The 17628-nt window shown below is 42.6% G+C and overlaps 1 protein-coding gene across 1 annotated transcript; it reads right to left on the reverse strand.

Annotated features, from left to right (window-relative positions):
- Window positions 1–312: 312 nt before the first annotated feature.
- MAB21L3 (mab-21 like 3) lies at window positions 313–17197 on the reverse strand. Its single transcript, XM_082052292.1, has 7 exons — window positions 17075–17197; window positions 12530–12670; window positions 10347–10418; window positions 7512–7803; window positions 4539–4720; window positions 3583–3777; window positions 313–763 (listed from the first exon to the last, which is right to left on the reverse strand). Exons 1-7 carry the CDS (start codon window positions 17120–17122, stop codon window positions 530–532), a joined length of 1164 nt encoding a protein of 387 aa, XP_081908418.1. The 5' UTR covers window positions 17123–17197; the 3' UTR covers window positions 313–529.
- Between the last annotated feature and the right edge of the window lie 431 nt (window positions 17198–17628).

Here is a 17628-nt window from a genome sequence, read left to right on the forward strand (position 1 = left end):
TTGGAGATGGAGGCAAAGTGCCTCTGAGAAAGCTTCCAGCTTCAGTACACTTCAGAAATGTTCCTCTGTTCTTCTGCCGAGCTGGGCTGTGAGGTAAGCAGGGAATTAAACCTGCTGTCCTTTTGAGAAAGGGGGAGGCAGCAACAATACACATGCTAGGCTACACAAGGTGTTGGCAGCAGAGCGAGAGTTCTTTGCTCTGTCTTTCTGCTCAGGTGCCACAAGGCTAGAGACAGAGAACAAGGCAGTTGTCTGCTCTGACACAGAAAGTTGGGTTTTGCTGGCTGTAGCTTCCAGGCAGGCTGTCACTACTGAAAGCAAATTAGATCAGCTGGGCATCAAGCGATACTTCCCATCAGTTTTCACCGCCCACTGCTGCCAGCTTGACACTTCTCTTTCACGCTGCATGTGCCAAGTGTCTTACAAAGCCAGCTGCAACATCTACTGGAAGGACACGAAGAACAACCACAGGTGGGGAGAGGAGGTGAGGGATCAGCTCAGGGTTGGGGTGAGGAGGTCTTTTCCTGCCTTACTCCAGGCAGAAGACAGGGTTCTCCAAGAAGACGGCGAGCTTGCTGGCCACCAGGTCCAGGTCACTGGTGTTGGCATATTTGAGCAGATTGGTGTTCTTGACAAAGTAATGCTTGAGGAAGCGCTGGCTTACACACTTGTGCAGCTTCTGCACCAGCCTCAGAAAGGCTTTGGGGAAGCAGCGCCAATCCTTGGTGCGTGGGTATTTTTCACACGTCCAGAATAGCACTGTCTGCAGGAAGCAGATGGGAGAGAAGAGGTGTTAGAGGTTCTGTCGAGGGCTCACACAGCTTACTAAGGCAGTTTTAGTGCTGGTAAATGGTTGACAGCCTTGGAAATCAGAGAGACTCACACTGCTGTCTCCCTGTGTTAACATTTCTGTGATGGAGGGATCACAACTCAAGGCTCAACAGGGGGTCAGGAAGAGCAGCTCTGATGTGCCTGGTTAGGATCCCTCCCCAGAGGAGCCCCTCTCCATTGACTGGGCCAAGAGCCCAAGGAAAATTGCCTTGCTAAAGTAATCTGAGCCTATTTTTCATACTCCAGCAAGAGCCTCTGTAGAAAAGCCAGGTATTTTAGGCTGTAGAAAATGGCCTATTATACAAGTGCAGAAGCCAGTAGGTGCAAGGAGGGAGAGAAGAATAATCAGATTAACATAATTATTTGTTGGCTTCAGCTGTATTTGTGCTGAAAATGTGCACAGATCTGCATCCCAAACAGACTGAGATTCCAAGCAGCTATTGCAGGTGTAGGGCATGCTTTCTGGTCAAGTGTAGCCTCTTCTTTTCTGACATGTGATACTTATAGCACATGCTATGTTCTATTCCTGAGTTTATTTCATGTGATTTTACATTCCAAAAATCCATAATTAGAATAACAAAATGCATATGTCTATTGCTCTTACAGTATTATTTTTACATTACCCATGTTGCGTTTTTCAGACTTTCGTAGGACTAAGAACTTTCTCGAGGTACTTACTGTACCAAAAAAAAGCCATACCAACTGCCCTGCTCAACCTGAAATAAATTTTTAAAGTTCAAAGCCACCCATCCTGGGTTCAATAATTCTGCTAAGTTCCCTACTGTCCTCTGAATCTGAATTTTATTTTGCAGATTCAGTGACCCAAAAAGAAACACACAGATGCTGGGAAATGTAGCTGAACTACAGCCTTCAACTCCTCTGTTTCTTCGGAGGTAGAATTTCATCAAAATAAGTCACACTCTTTTGTATTGTCTAGTTTGTTTTTTTCTTCTAGTAGGCCTTGCAATAGTTGTATTGCTGACAAACTTATTCTCAGGTAGCTTTTCAAATGTGAACATTTTTTTTGTTCACAGCTGCAATAGCCACAAAGAGTGTTTTTTTAACATTTCCAGGGAACAAATTATGTAGTGTGGAATTTAAGCTGTAACTCTGCAAGAGCGACTCCTTGGGAGACTTGCAGAGCAGTTACTTTTTGTCACACTAAAACTAACTCAGCAAGATCCATGAGCAGCAGTTGCAATGAAGTTTCTGGAGGCAAGGAAAACAGTGCTGCTCTTCCAGTCAGGTGACAAACAGGTGATCTGTCCCCAGCAGTTACTGAACCATCCCTAACAGCCAGCCATCTACTGGAGGCATAGAGCTGGCTTGCAAAATGTACCTGGGTCTTTAGGACTTCCTGATCTTGAATTTCATTCCTATGGAGGTAAGCATAATGAGTGTGCTTACTGGGTCCTCTAAGCCTTTCATAACTTCTCAGGGAAGGATTTTTTCTGTCATAGAGGGGGTTTTTCATGTGGAGTCTTGTTGGATACCTCTGACAGGGGAAACCAAATAATGCAAAGAAACCTAACACTAAGCCTCTGTTCAACTGCTGGTTTATCCACTGACTGTTTCTCTCTCTCTTTTGTTTTTTTAATGTGAGTCATATTAAGGCAGTCCTTCTGTCTGCTAAACCAATCTTCTCTTGCAGTAAAAGCCTGAAGTACAGCTACAGTAAAGAACTGAAGAGCTTCTAAAGAACTTTTTATTTTTATTTTTTTTTTAATTTTTCTTCTCCTTCAGCCAGAGAAAGAAACTGTTACTAGTGGCTAAATGGTTTTTCACTTTCTCCTACCTAAGACAATTTTTCCACCAGGTTGTTCTTACAGGCACCGAGAAGTCTTGCATTCTGCTAAGCTATAACCAGCCGTGTGAACTCTTTTTTGACTGTATCTTGACTTAGATTAGTCTCATTACTATAATAACATTTGATGGTTGCAACCTTTTTTTAGGAGAAACCTTGTTATTGCATCAGGTTTTGGACACCAAAAGATCAGTAAGTACTGTGGAAGCCTGGTGGCTTGAGGCTTCAGGGTAGGAGAAGAACAGCCTGTCCCTTGAAGCTCCAGGAGGGTGTAGGCCCAGAGAACAGGATTACTCTACTGTCTGATAAATGGTGCTTCCAGTGGTCCATCAGTGTCTGTAGCTGTTAGATATGTGGACACAGTCATAGCAGAGACTTCTATCTCTTCTTCACAAATGTTTCAAGCCATCTTGAACACTGAAGTATGTGTAGGGAAGATGCTACCACCCCTTTACCTCTTTCTTCCCTTCCCATCCCAAGTGAAACAACAGCAGAACTTCCAGTTTGCACCTTATTCATGAAATAATGCTCACTTAAGAGAAGTTTGTTTGAGGGACATCCACAAAGAGAAATGCACTATTTTCCTCCAGACAGACAGATGGATACGGATAGCTGGGATGGTCAAAAAGCAGGAGGTAACCATGCAATTAATGACAGTATTACAATGCCTGTGTGAAGTCAAAACTGAGCAGACGCCTCCACTCTAACATTATTTATGTTGCTGCAATCATAATGTTTTACAGGATTAAGTTTCTTCTTGAAGTCTGGAACACATTTACTGAAGTTCTTGCCACTGTAAAGCAATGAAATGGTACTGCAGTTTTAACAGTTACCTTAGAAGTCACATAGACCCTATAGTGATTTACACCATGATATTTTGACATCACTGGATGGAAGCTCCTGCAACAGATACTGAGACCGTATCTTGGTATCATGGTGATACCTACCTGAAGGTGATAAGCCGTGATAACAGGCTTATTTCCAGCACACCAGACATCTTCCTTCATCTGCCTCATGACCCTGAAGCACCTCATGCGACAACCACCATCTTCATCAAGTCCTTCCATGAGTAAATGCTCAGCACGGGAGAAACTCAGCTGCCAGTGGTAATTGGAGCGGGCCAAGAGGTCGAAACCAAGCGACTGTGGACGAAAGTGTGACACAAGATCAGAGGCAAACTTCTCTGAGCAATGCGGAGAGATGTTACAAAAAGGACATGTGACATCTCTCAGTGTATTCTAAACAGGGTTAGCAGAAGCAGCGAGCATGGGTAATGCTCCCATCTTAATTCCTAGTCAAATGACTGTGCAATTTGTTTTGTTTCCTCATGTGCTGACATCAATTACTCCCAGGACATCCATCTCCAGAGCCACCAGGTGCAGCACCAGCAGTGCTACTAAAGCAGAGACTCAGCCCTGTAGGCACTTTGCCATGGAGCAGCAGGTTGTGCATAAGAGGGGAGCAGGACTGGAAGGCATAACTGGACCTGCAGGAACATGCAGCTGGGGCTGAGATGGAGTGCCAGAATCCAGCCATGAGCTTGGTATGGAGAGATGGGATTAGGCCAGAGGGAAAACTGCAAGATAGCAGCCCATTTGAAGAAGGCTCACATGGAGCAGAACAGAAAGAATGATGCACATCAGTACTGAGCTACACAGGCAGATATGTGAGAGACTCATAAAATAAACAGTTAACTCAGTTTTTCTTCCTCAGAATTCACCACTGTAAAGGGGAAAAAGGAATCCCAATAAAATCTGACAGAATACTTTGAAATATCACTTCTCTAGAGAATACAACTTCCAACCATGCTGTTGCCTGCCATGCAGTCCTTCAATTGGGAAGCCACTGTCAGACACCTGTGAGGTATCAGCACAGAGTTAATAGTGCTTTTTACACTGTTCACCTTGACGCACTGCACTTTTTCCTGGGAAGGCCAACGTTTAAGGCAACGAGGCCACCGGGCTTTCTCAGGCCAGCAAGTTGGAATCTCCACAGCAGGGACCAGCTCCACCTCAACCTGGGATTCTGACGTCTCCACAGCCACCCGGACAACTGAGCTGAAGCTCTCCAGCACTGTTACTTTACCTGTGAAGGAATAGTGAGAGAAGACAATAAAGAGGAAAAGGTCATTTTCCACAAACCAAGCAAAAGGTTGTCTAGGGCCTTGCAGCTCTACTGTTCTATCTTAACACTTTCTCTTCAGTGCCACAAGAAGAATACAATATAAAAGTTATAATCTTAATCTACCCTGGGGAATGAGAACAGGAGAAAGATTAAGGAACAACTAAGTTCTCAGTTTTACACTCATTTGCCTTCCTTTTGTTTTCCTCTGTGGGTCCTCTTCTTAGAAGTACAGAGAGACAGCTGGTGCAACTTAACATTTCTAAAGGTACAGTACAACAAGGAGATCACTGCAGGTTGGAGGGGATCAGATGAACACTTCATGTCTAAGATCTCCTTATTCCTTCAGAGAACCTGTGATCAGACCAAATGACTTACCCTTGCTGGTCACTCAGAATGTTTTGTGGGCTATCCATAAGTTTTGTTTCTGGAGATACATTTGCACAGAAGATAATGCCCGAATTTATGGCCACTTGTGCAGATCAGTCATATCAAGAAGGCTAACTGCTTGCCTCACTGGGACTGTGAATGTCAAAAAGAGTTAGTTCTGTGGTGGCTTGGAGAAAGGAAGTTTCCTCAGTGAAAGAAGAATGGCTTGTCTCCAGGAAAAATGTGCTCTAAGAGAGTAGAAAGGAATGAAAAGTGCAATGAATGGACTTAGTGAGATGTTTCCTGTTGGTTGTGTTCATGGACAAGTTTCAGTCCCCATCTTTCCCTGTCACTCTGGCAGGATCACTGTCCCTTCAACTTTGCCATTTGAGCCAATTATGTGGTCATGCCCTAACCTACTGAAGTAAAAGACAAAGCAGATTACCATAAGCAGGTTAAACAGTTACGTGTTAACCCACCCCATTTTGACTGGCATGGGCTAAGGAGCAATTTCACAAGGAGCCCACACAACAGACTTGAAAGGACAGTGAGGAACACCTTCTACCTTCACAGAGGAAATATCTGCCTGCTCCCTATGGTAATTTAGCATCTTTTCCAGAAAGCAGAGAGGTCAATTACCTTACAAATAGTGGAGTCCATCCCAACCAGAATTTTATAACCCTCAGTAAAATCTGCATGTTACTTCCCTTCTGAGCCAAGCCTGGCACCAAAACAGGAACTGTACTGCTCCCAAGCCCTCAGAGGGAAACTTTAGCAGCTGAAAATCATTAGAGCGACAAGTGTGTCAGCCTGTAAATACATTCATAGTATTTCCAAAAGCATTGTAATCATACTACCTATTTTTCTACCAATGAAAAGTGAGACACCTCAAAAACTGGTTTTGCTGGTTCTCAAATAATTATAAACCAGGGAAGCAATGAAATCAGGGTAATTTTTCCATAGCTTTAGTTGTACTATGGGATGAAGGATGTTCATTCTTCACAGAAACAAACAAAAATTGTGATTACTTCTCCAGACTTCACTTTGGCTCATCTCCTCTGTGTCCATCTCCTCCCATGTGGTACTACAAAACAGACATCAGAATCATCAGCCCAGACATCACTCCCTGGCTCAAAAACTTGATGCACTGATGTTAGACACAATAGCAGATTTTCACTTCAACACAATGATTTTCACATGAGTAAAGTCTCAGATGCAAGCCCATTCCACCTGGTCTTTCCTGCGAGCCTCAATGGTGAAACTTCATGCCCATCAACCTTTCCATATTTCCTGGAAGAATGCAAAGATGTAGCTGAGCATGACTTTAACATGTTTTCTCCTGTGACTAAAATTCAGAGTGCAATCAGATGAGTAGAAATGGCTCCTATTTTGCTGGAATACAGAAGATCCATATCAGGCTGCTGATGAGTGAGGTCATCCTGGAAACATCCTCTAAGAGGCACCCCAGTCTGGATCTGAGAATGTCACAATATCTTCATGTGAAAAAAGGGACACTGACTACTTAGCTTGGACCAAGCCAAGTATTTAATAGCTGAAGGATATCAATAATTAGCTTATAGGATACAAAGAATTAAGCATGAGGATCACTGTTCAGGCAGTATCTTGCTATGGATGTTGCAGCTATGAAGACATGTTGCATGCACCACTGATTGCATTCTGTCAGTGATGAGCACTTCCAGTATACATAACCACAGGAAATAAACGGGCACTCTGGATTGCTCACAGAGTGATCATCACCACTACTAAAAGCAAACCTTGTGAGTTCACTTCTGCTGAATGGAACTGGAGTAGCCTGGGCACTGGGGACGTGTCCAACAGACTTTGCTTCAGTAGAAATCCTTCTACTTGGTTCCCAGCACCCTATGCCGGAAAGCTCTAGGCAGCTAAGGTTTCCCCAGAGCATTATCTGCCCTATAAACACCTTCAAGCACTTTCTCCTCTGACTCATGCACCTTCCCTGTATCCAGTTTTCCTATAATATCTTCCTTGTTAGCCTAGATACTAATATACCTTGGCTGCTGTAGTAGAAAAAAAAAAAAGATTTTTCCCAAATGAATTCTTAAACGTTCTGAAAATCTGTGTTGCATCTTGGCTGAATGTGAGGCTGATGTTGCTGGAGACTCTACCCAAATTCCTAAGAAAGGAACAACATCTTGGGTATGAAGAGGCCAAGAAATAAGCCTATCCTCAATGCAGGCCTATATGCATTGCTAAAACAGGCTAAAGCCCCCCCTGTTTTTGGAAGGGCTTGTTGCTTTTTCATTTCTGATCCTGTCAATCAAACACCTTGTGTGTGTAATGGTTTCCCCTCTACCAGCTGCAGAAAACAGCCACTTCCCCTTACACCTGTCCACACTGAACTCACTAGAGAGATTACAGGAGATGATCGACTTCTCCACCAGCTCACGGAAGATGATAAGTACTTTGGCTGGAACCAGATCACCTTCGATGTTCACATCCTTCTCATGCCACTGCTGAAGGCTTTTAGAGAACTGCTTCACCTCTAGCCATTGATGTAGCTCTTCAGGGTCCCGCACAGAGGAGAGGAGCTTGGCTCCATGCACGGTGTAATAACGCCAGTGCCGCACCTGGCATTCCCTGTACCCGCTCAGGCCACGCAGAGGGACTGTGATGATGAATTGGCTGGGCGCTAAGACCTAGGAGAAAGATAGAGAGGAGACAAGGGCAGATCCACGAGCCAGGAGTAAGGAGACAAGGGTTAAGGAAGTAACAGGTAAAACCGGGGGCTTTGGAGGAAAGGAAAAGCCATGGTGTGATGGGAACAATTGATTGCAGCCAGGACCTGTTCCATGCCTGTCTGAAGGATACTTTGGAGGTACACAGACTAAAAGGAAATTGTCTTGGGAGGAGTCTCATGTGATAACCGTGGCCTATGGAAGACAAAAGCTCACTGACTGATTCGGCACCATGCCTGTCATGGTCTCCCTCATTCCATGTTATTTCTAGTCTGCAACTGCATGAGATGTAATAACTAGCAGCTTTCATGGAGCAGGAAAACAGCAGGGAGTGTGTTTTGAGATCCAGCAAAGGGAAACCATAGTGCAAGTTATTACCTCAGAATTGTTACTGGAGATAAGCCTAGAGTTCAATAGTAGTAATAACTATGCCAAAAAGTGCACTTCTCTGATCTCTTTCAAGTAAACTACAGAGCCTAGTAAAATAAAAGAATGGCCCTTTCTATTTTACAAGTGTTCCGCTCTTCATGATTGTCCTTTAAGAGATAGATGTGAGGTAAGTGACATGCCTGAACCTATGCAGGCAGTGGCAACTCAGGTCTTGGCCAGCTGTACTGCAGGAACCTGTGTCTTCTGCTGAGCAGAAGCCAGAAACAGTGTAAGGATGGAAACAATAACCAATAGACAACAAACCCTCAAATAGGCTTGTTTGCAAGCCAATTAATTTGCCTTACTGTGAAAATGACCATTTTCCAATGAAACCAGTGCTGAACCAGTATTTGCAAAAAGTAAATAGGGTGACACAAATATCATGAAACCTCATACAGGCCCATGGCATAGCCAGACATGTCCGAACACTTGTTGGCAATCGTGGCTCCAGGTATTCAGAAAGGGCATTCAAACTCTTCGGTCTTTTATCATATTGACCCAGCAGCTTTTCAGCTCTACTTGCTACCGAGCCTAAATTACATTGGGAGTAATAAGGTGAGGCTGCTGCATGAGCAGGATGTGAAGTGACAACTGTTGCTGCAAGGCGGTTAGCTCGAGATGAGCAAAATGCCCTTGTCACTCTCCTGTAATAATTTAAAACATTCTGGTGGCCCTCCTGGTAGCTCAGATGATTTAAAATACTACTGCAGAGATGCCAGGGTCCTGAGGGCACTAACAGGCTTTGCTGGCCCTGAGTAACATTTCTGAAGCTTCTACCCACACCTTCTGCCCATGGGCCTGGGACCCTCATTTCAGCTCAGCAGTGGGCTGCGTCATAGGAGCGCAGTCTGCAGCTGTGTGACAGCTATGCCTGTGCCTGGTCATTGACCTTATTGTCCTACCTGCAGACTGCCTTCCCAACCTGACCTCAGACCTACCCAGCCACTATGGACTTGCCTGGCAATCCATAGACTGCATCTGGCCCTGGTTACTGTCACTGGGCCTGATCCTGACCCTGATGAGTGCTCCTGGTTTGACCTTAGACCTGCCTTAACAGTACAGACTTGCCAGATGATCCAGGCTCTCAGCTGACCCCAGCTGCCCTCTCTAGGTCTGCCTCGCTCCAGGACCACAGGACAGCCATGTTGTTGTTCATCTCCCAGCTCCCTCTCCCACAGGGAGCAGCTGGTCTTCTCTGCTCCCTGGCAAGAGATTTGAAATACAAAAGATGGCCAGCAAGAAGCACAGGGATAGCAAAGGAAACACCAGAAAGCCCTTCTTTTGTCCAGTATAAACCACCTAAAGGCAGGAGGATACTGGAAGGATGACATTGCAGATGAAACTGACCTGCATAAGTCAGGTTTGCTGGGGCTGAGAAATCCTGTGAGCAGCTCAGGAATGAAGTGCCAGGCTCCACAAGGAAAAATTACAATGGCTGTCATACAGTTACTGCTCATCTCACTGCCTCAACACATGTTCAGATAAAATAAAATTCCTTCCTGTACCAAGATGTTGACTTGTATGCACTGGCACCAACGAGATTTTAAAGAGTTGCAGGTGTTACGTAAGTGCCTCCAAACAGTAGTCACAAGGCTCCTCCACCTGGGTCTTACCAGGAAACACCAGAAATCACAAGGCTGGAGTGGCACTGCAAACCTGGACGGCTGGTGTCCCTCTTGGCCTAAGCAAATCCCAGTCCCACACCTATGTTCTGTAACACCATGGCCTTACATGCCATATGCAGACCACAGGCCCCAGCAAGTCACAGGCTTAAGCAACAGCACTATATTCTGGGGTAACTTATGGCCAGTTGTGCTGTATTAAAAACCTGCAGTATGCTGGGCAAATTAAATACAGCTTCATTTGTGTGACTACGGCCAGGATATCCTAGGCAGGTAGAAGCATTAGGTTAGAAATAAAATATTTAGGCTTTTGAGTCAAAAAGTAAGTCTCTTGCGGTGAGGACAAAATAAGCATGGGAGAGGGTCGGTCAGATGGGTGAAGTTGTCTGGAGAAGAGGGTGGGCAAGGAGGAAGCAGGCACAGAGACCAGCAGGCACCAGGAAGGCTTTGTACCTGGATAGATGGGTGGAATGGGCGCTTCCCCCGAAGCATAGCTGACCACTTGGCCAGTAAAGCTGTCTGATCCTGAGAGAAGCAGAAAGGAAAGCAAGTAGTACACAGAACAGAGAGAAAGCATGTGCCAGGTCATTCATCCACAGAGCAAAGCTGCAAGCTTCCTTTGAGCCTATTTATTAAAGGAAAATCCCCCCTCCCTCCCCATAGTTGTACAGTTAAACACTTAGCAATGCTGCTGGGCAGTGCTGTACTAGTAATTAGTCTGGATGCTGACCTCCTCATTACCCCTTACTGAAGCCTCCACAGCTTTTGCATCAGCCCTGCCGAGTTGACAGCTGTAAAAATGGTGGGCCACAACAAAAAATAAACACTTAACAGTTAAAAAAAAAAAAAAAAAAGATATTCCATTTTGTCCATCTGAACTTTATTTCAAGATTTTTATTAAAGATTTTGGCTTTTTGTCCCCTGGGTTACAGAAAAACATTAACTATCTAAAGACATTTCTTCTATATTCCCCACCCAGCCCTGCATATTTAGTAGGAGGCCTGTAGCTTCTAAACAAATCTAGACCCCTCATCAGGTTAAATTAAGTCTTTTTAAGTAGAAGCTGAAAGTTCTGAAAAGTTCATGTAAATCTAATGGATAGGAAAAAAAGATGTTGCAAAATGAAGCACAGAATAGTTAATACATTGGTTTTCCCTTGACACAAGTCTCATCTATGTTGAGTTACATCAGCAGTAATATTAAAGATTCTATTATTTGGAAACAGAATAGCCCAAGCCAGAAAAAAATTCTTATTAACCCAGTCTTTGCTGCCCTATAACTACAGGACAGTTACCCAGGCCCTTCTAGTATGACTATCACATATTTAGAGCACTGGGTTCAGTTAATTATGAATAACAAATCTGCTACTTTTAAAGAAAATAAATTTTGGGAATTCCTTTTAAGCAGATGTTGTTCAGATCAGTCTACCATAATACCAGTTATGGTAGAATAGATTACTTTGGGTTTGTTCTGCTTTATTCTCCAGAACAGCAATTTTAATCTGACCCTGGTCTTGTCAGACTTCATTAGCCAAGCAGGTTTGTTCCCACATGAGAGGTGAGTAGCAGCCTGTGGCACTAAAGAACATGTGGACCAGGATTTGGCACCTTTTTGCATCACTGTGGTCATTCCTACCAGCAAAGCTACATGCCTTGAGATACTTGAAATTCAAGAAAAAATATAAATCCAAATGTTTTTGTCCTCAGAGCAATAGCCACATTTCAGACTGGATGATTATATTCTGCCTCCACCTCCATGTCCTTTCAGTAGCTTCAAACACAGAGAGTTCTCCCCTTTCAATCCCAGACAGCTGCAAAAGTTCCTTTGTGCTTTTACATGTTTGGTGTGTTTTGATCTGTAACTGGCTGCACTTTAGCATCAGGGTTGACATAGCTGGAGTCTATAAACTACTTCAGATGAAAAAGATCATTTCAATCTGAAGCTGCCATTGCTGTGATAGTTTCTTATATCCTTACAGTAGTTGTTCTTGTGTTAAGTAGTCACAGAAAATGAAGTCTTCTCCTGTCACAGCTGGGATAGAACATTATTATTTTGGTATTTGATGGTCTAAAAAGGGGACGCATTTAACTTCTCCCACCAATAGGCATATTTCTTCCCAGTAAAAAAGAAGTCCCAATCTGTGACTAAGAAAAAACATATTTCTCTGAAGGAGCTTTCTAATGTTCATAGCAGAAGAAGAATTTTTGATTTTTTTTTTCTTTTTTTAGTGAGTTAACAGGTTTTCCACCTGTGAAAAATATGAGTCATAGCTCATGAAGGAATTTTTTTTAGTCTTATGTTACTGCTGTACAAGTTTTTCTTTCTGTCTTCCAAAGAGCTTTGGCTTCTGCTTGCGGATTGACAGCTCTGGCAATAGACTCTCTTTGTAAAAGCAACAGCTGTAAAAAGAGGCTCTGATTTACCCAGCCCTCTCTGATGCTCCTCTAGTTGTAAGACATCCATGAGCAAGACCCCACAACTCAGTCAGTCACTAGAACTTCCACAGTGAAGTGTCAACGCATCTTTTGTGGCATTTTGGCTGAGGTACCTGTCCATACAGACAGTTAGACACTGGAGAAATGACTTACTGACTCACTACAAGCTGCCAGAGAGTACACTAGAGCTCTTGTTCTTACCTTAATGTTCTCATTGTGAATGCCAGAGTTGGAGATAGCCTGGAATCGCGTGGCCTTATAGCTGATTTCCGCAGTCAGTTGCTGGATTATTCTCTGCACCTCCTCCACTGCTTTGGAAACCAGATCATGTCGCTGTTCCACCTGTCAGTTCCAAGAAAGACACTTCATTTTACAGGTAACTGCAGTCTTTGTCTCCAGTGGAAAACAGGCAATTGACTTAAAGCATCCTGAAACATTTGTGCCTGTCCTGGGAATAAAACTTATCATTTCCTTTCTGTTACAAGCAACTTACTATGAAGCAGAGCTCTTGCTTGTGAACAGCAGAGGGCCAATACCCAAGACTACTGAGCACTGATTAATATTTCCAAACTGATATATCCAATTGATATTTCCATGTCAAAATCATTGGATGGAAGGGAAGGAGTTCAGTTCAGGGATAAATTTGCTATCAACGAGCTACAGCCTCATTCTTTACCCATTTTGATGCAGAACACCCAGCTATTCCCTGCATATACTGGCCATTCTCAGAGCCAGGATATGCTTCATTCAAAGAGCTGACAAGACTTCAATAATTATAGGTACCCTGTACATTAGCATTTAGATGTCTACATAATCTGTTGATAGTAGCCATACTGTCTTCATATAAGAAGTACAGATGAAAGTCCATTCCTACATAGTAAGAAGGTATCTTTCCGCAGGTTGTCCTACAGGCGACTGGGTATTTGTGTGACTTTGACGGATAGTGCTTCGATTCAAGCAGTAGAGCAAAATTATGTATTAAAAATTATTTCAATGGAAGGTCTGAGTCTTGGAAGGACTGAGATGATGTATGGACAACTCAGAAAAATATAGATGAACCTGGACCTTCATATACTACAAAAAATGAATAGAGCATAAGGGGGTGGTCAAAATCTGAAAAAGATGATTCAATGGGAGGAACATGGAGGAACCATGTTAGTAAAGGACATTTAAATATTTCCCACAGATCCTTACCCATTACCAAAGTGAGGAGATTCAGCTACTGCTAACAACATTCATGGAAATATTCCTTATTACTTATTAATCCAGAATTACTTATGCAGGGCGAGATATGAAGACTGTTTAGTGTGCTTTTTTTTGCATACTAATATTTTATCTCATTTGGTTGAAATTCTTTTTACAATTTTTTCTTGATTTTTATTTTTTCTCATCATATTCTGCTAAATCTCATTGTTTGGAGACAAGAACAAAATTCAGAAACAAATGTGAGGTTCGAAAGGACTAGATCAGAACATGAAAACTCACTTGAAGCTAGAACTAAACCTCAGCTGGGTTATTTGCAGGCATGAAACATGGGTGTTTAGTTCATTGACAGCTTAGCTAAAGTGAATGATCAAGCAGAACTGCCACAGTCAAAACATAATTGCTACAGTCTCTTGCTGTTATCAAAGACCAAAGCAAAAGAAGCAAAAGCATAAGGAAGAATTTTTTTACAATGAGGGTGATGAGACACTGAAACAAGTTGGAAATTGTGAATGACCCATCCTTGGAAGGGTTCAAAATCAGACTGGATGGGAGCTTGAGCAACCTTAACTAGTAGAAAGATGTCCCTGCCTGTGGCAGGGCAGGGAGAGGGTGGACTAGATGATCTTTAAGAGTCCCTTCCACACAAACCATTCTGTGATTCTATTCTAAACCTCCTGTATTCTGCTTACTTAGCATCTACTTCAGCATTTAAGCAACACTCTTCCCCCTTTTAGAAAATACCACTGGAAAAGACTTCATTAAGAATTCATTTGGACACCTTTATGCCAAATACTGAACTGTCAGATAAAACACTCAAGTGTGTAGAAGTGTGTGCAGCTTCCCCAAGAAGCTGCACTTCTTCACAACGACAGACCCCTACGATGGACTAAAAAGGACTAGTGCTTGCCTAAGATCTATTAACAATGAAGAGCAATTGACTAACACTGAACTTGAAGATGAGCAGAGTTTGAATATCTTCCTCCCCAGCCAACAAAGTTAATGGTATTTGAACTAAGCCTGAATAGTTTTTGCAAGTGGAAAACACATCAAACAGTTTCACATTTCCTTCACCAGCCTCTCATCTACCCTTGACATCCTTATGCTTTGCTGTGTTAACACCACAGAGTTCCTTACATTTATATAATATCCTTTGATTTCCCTAGTAATTCACTCTTCTCCTCATTTCAATTCATCCTTCTTCTCTGAAACCAGTTTTAGCTAGCTTACAGGTACTTTTTTTTTCAATAATATTTATGCCGAAAAATGTTAGCCCATGTTCATTTTTACCTCCTCATCTCAGTTTTCATTTACAGCTATAGCTCCATAGCTATAGCTATTTTCTCCACCATGCTTACCAAGAAGAACTCCCTAGAGCAGACCAATAAACTTGACTTGCTCAACAAGACACCTAATGCTTTCTCAAACATGCAAATGGCATGAGTGGTAGAAAAAGTTGTCCACCTGTATGAGTTTTCAGGCACAAACCCCAGATTTTTTCTGTTGAAAGTATGCAATCGCTGCGGGTCAGCTCAAACAAAGGTCTAAGAGTATGCCTGTATGCATTGCTTATGCTATGTTCTTTCTTCGGGACACCTGCTAGAAACACTTTCTGCCATCTCCAGTATCCTGGGAGAATCTGTCTAATCCAGCCTGGCCTCATTTATTTGTGCCCTCATCACCTGCTGGCTCAGCAACAGCACTTGTCATGAAATCTTTAAGAGAGTATAGAGTCTCAAAAAACATATTACGGAAGTATCAATAAACCCCTCTTTCTGCATGTACCTCTCATCACTGGGGCAGGGATAAAGCAACAAAGGGCATGTGACAGCTGATGCTAACTGCTGCTAACCACAATTAGCTCCTTAATCATGCTATTGGAAGATACAAGTTTCCTACAGAAGGGAAGGCATACAAATCAGAAGACAGAACCTGAGCAAATGAATGCAGCTTCTGAAGAGCCAAGACATTTATCTAAGATGTCTTCAGCACCAGCACAGACATGTTGGGAGAAGAGACAGAATAAGCTCTTTGTTGGACAACCACTTCTACCACCTACTGTCATTCCCTTTAGCAGGTCTTAACTCTGGAAATCATGCTGAAACAAATGCACAAAACCAGAACAACAAGGTCAATCGAGGTTTTATTATGGAGGAAGGAAGCAGGACTGAGATTTACTGGGGATTATTGAGAATATTTGGATTTGTTCTTATATACCCAGTCACATCCACTCCATATGCACTTGAGTTTTTCCTTTTCTGAGTGCTTAAGTAAGAAAAGAGATTCATTGCACCAGGTGGTTGACCTGTTTTCGAAAACAGCCAGCATTTGACAAGCAGAACTGAGGCTGCCTGATGGCTCGGCAGCCTCACTTGGACAGGAGATTCAGGAGCAGGCAGAAACTAGGAACTCAGCCATGGAAGGCTGCTAGAAAACAGACTTTCAGTAGAACCTAAAATATTGGCAACCTTGAGCCTCACTTAACTACATTCTGCTTCTGTTCCTTGTACTTATGGCAGTCATATGAGCATCTTCCTGTGTGTGGCTTCCCTCTCTTCCCTCCCTTGTAGCTCTGCTTTATGAATCTTCAGAGAAGTATACACGATTATAGCTCATTGAACAGATTCTCATGGAATGATTTTCCAGTGCACAACACTGCATGGCTGAAAATGAAAGTTCTCACAGAAATACACCTACTTGTCACCAAAACATTTCCACGGAGAAAACAAACCTTTTTTATCAGCCTGTTCATGGTACTAGAATATTTCACCCTTTACAGAAAAGAAATCCTTACGGTTTTCCATTTTGAAGTGATTTTTCATTTTAGTGTCTTGCACTTTGAAGGGGAAAGTGGACTATAAAGTAGGAACTAGCTAAGTATTGTGATGAAACATGTCAGCTTTAAAAAAAACGTTATGGCTCTGTTAGAGTTACTTTTATTAAGCAGTATTATTTAATTGACAATTTTACTCTGTCTTACTTCATTTCATCATTTAAAAAAAAATGCTGGAATATCTCATAAAATAGAAAATGTGGTTCCAGCCTGCATGTGCTAATTAGGCATGTTACTTTAATAATGGTATACAGAGAAGTATCTTAGCTGAGGTGACAGTCCAAAGGGTGAATTCTAACAATATCTGTCTCTCTAGTTCCTACATGTATCTTTCTGAGAGGCAATGCCTGGTATGATTTTGGTCTTTTCTCTGTCAAGCCAAGGCCGCCAAACAAGGGCCTTTCATTAGATTAAATGTTGGCAATTACAGCTAGTATCACATCTGGAATTCCAGTTTAGGAGAAAAATTCAGGACATCTGAAGAAGAGGAGGATAGACACCTTGAAAAATTAGGCTACCAGCTGAGATCACTGATGACATTCTGCAACAGAAACCTAGAAATCTCATTAGAAATACAGTTCTCATGAAATTTCACCCAGTCTTGTTTCAGAAACGAAGACAGCAGGCAAGCAACTAACTGTCAAGTTTGGCACCCTTCAGAATCAACACCTAGTGTGGGAGACAGAAAATCTGGACAGATAAAGCCTTACCTTGCTCTGGATGTAGATTTCTACATCTTCATCTGTGAATGGTTTCATGGCAAGATGGTCTGTGCTGCTCTCCAAAGTGTGATTTCACTCTTCACTCATTCACTTGCCTCTGGAAGTAGAGGGACACTCAGAGTGTGCTGCTCATATCCTTCTTGCCCTGTTAAAACTCAGGTCACCTAATTCCTCTGTGGATGAAGAAGAGGAGAAACAAGCAAGCAAGTATGGCTATTTAAAAAAAAAATAATAATAAAACTCTGTTCTGAGTTAAAATGATGACATCCAGCTGCTTCAGAAAACTAGCTCCAATTATTATTTTCTAAGTTCAATTATTATTCGTCATCTTATTACTTTTAAATGTTGGATCTTGCATGCAGGCACACACAAAAAAATCTGAGATACTGCTCTGTCTTAGGGGAGATCTGGAAGTGCCTTTCCAATTGCACTGCAGATTCCATATGCTCGTGCACAGCATTATTATTCTTTGTGCCACAAGTACTTCCCTGCTTCACTAGCCCTTCATTAAACCATTTGTTAAACACTCTCAGCTATCACTC

Source organism: Streptopelia decaocto (genome assembly GCF_964273445.1).
Source record: "Streptopelia decaocto genome assembly, chromosome: 1".
NCBI classification, from domain to species: domain Eukaryota; kingdom Metazoa; phylum Chordata; class Aves; order Columbiformes; family Columbidae; genus Streptopelia; species Streptopelia decaocto.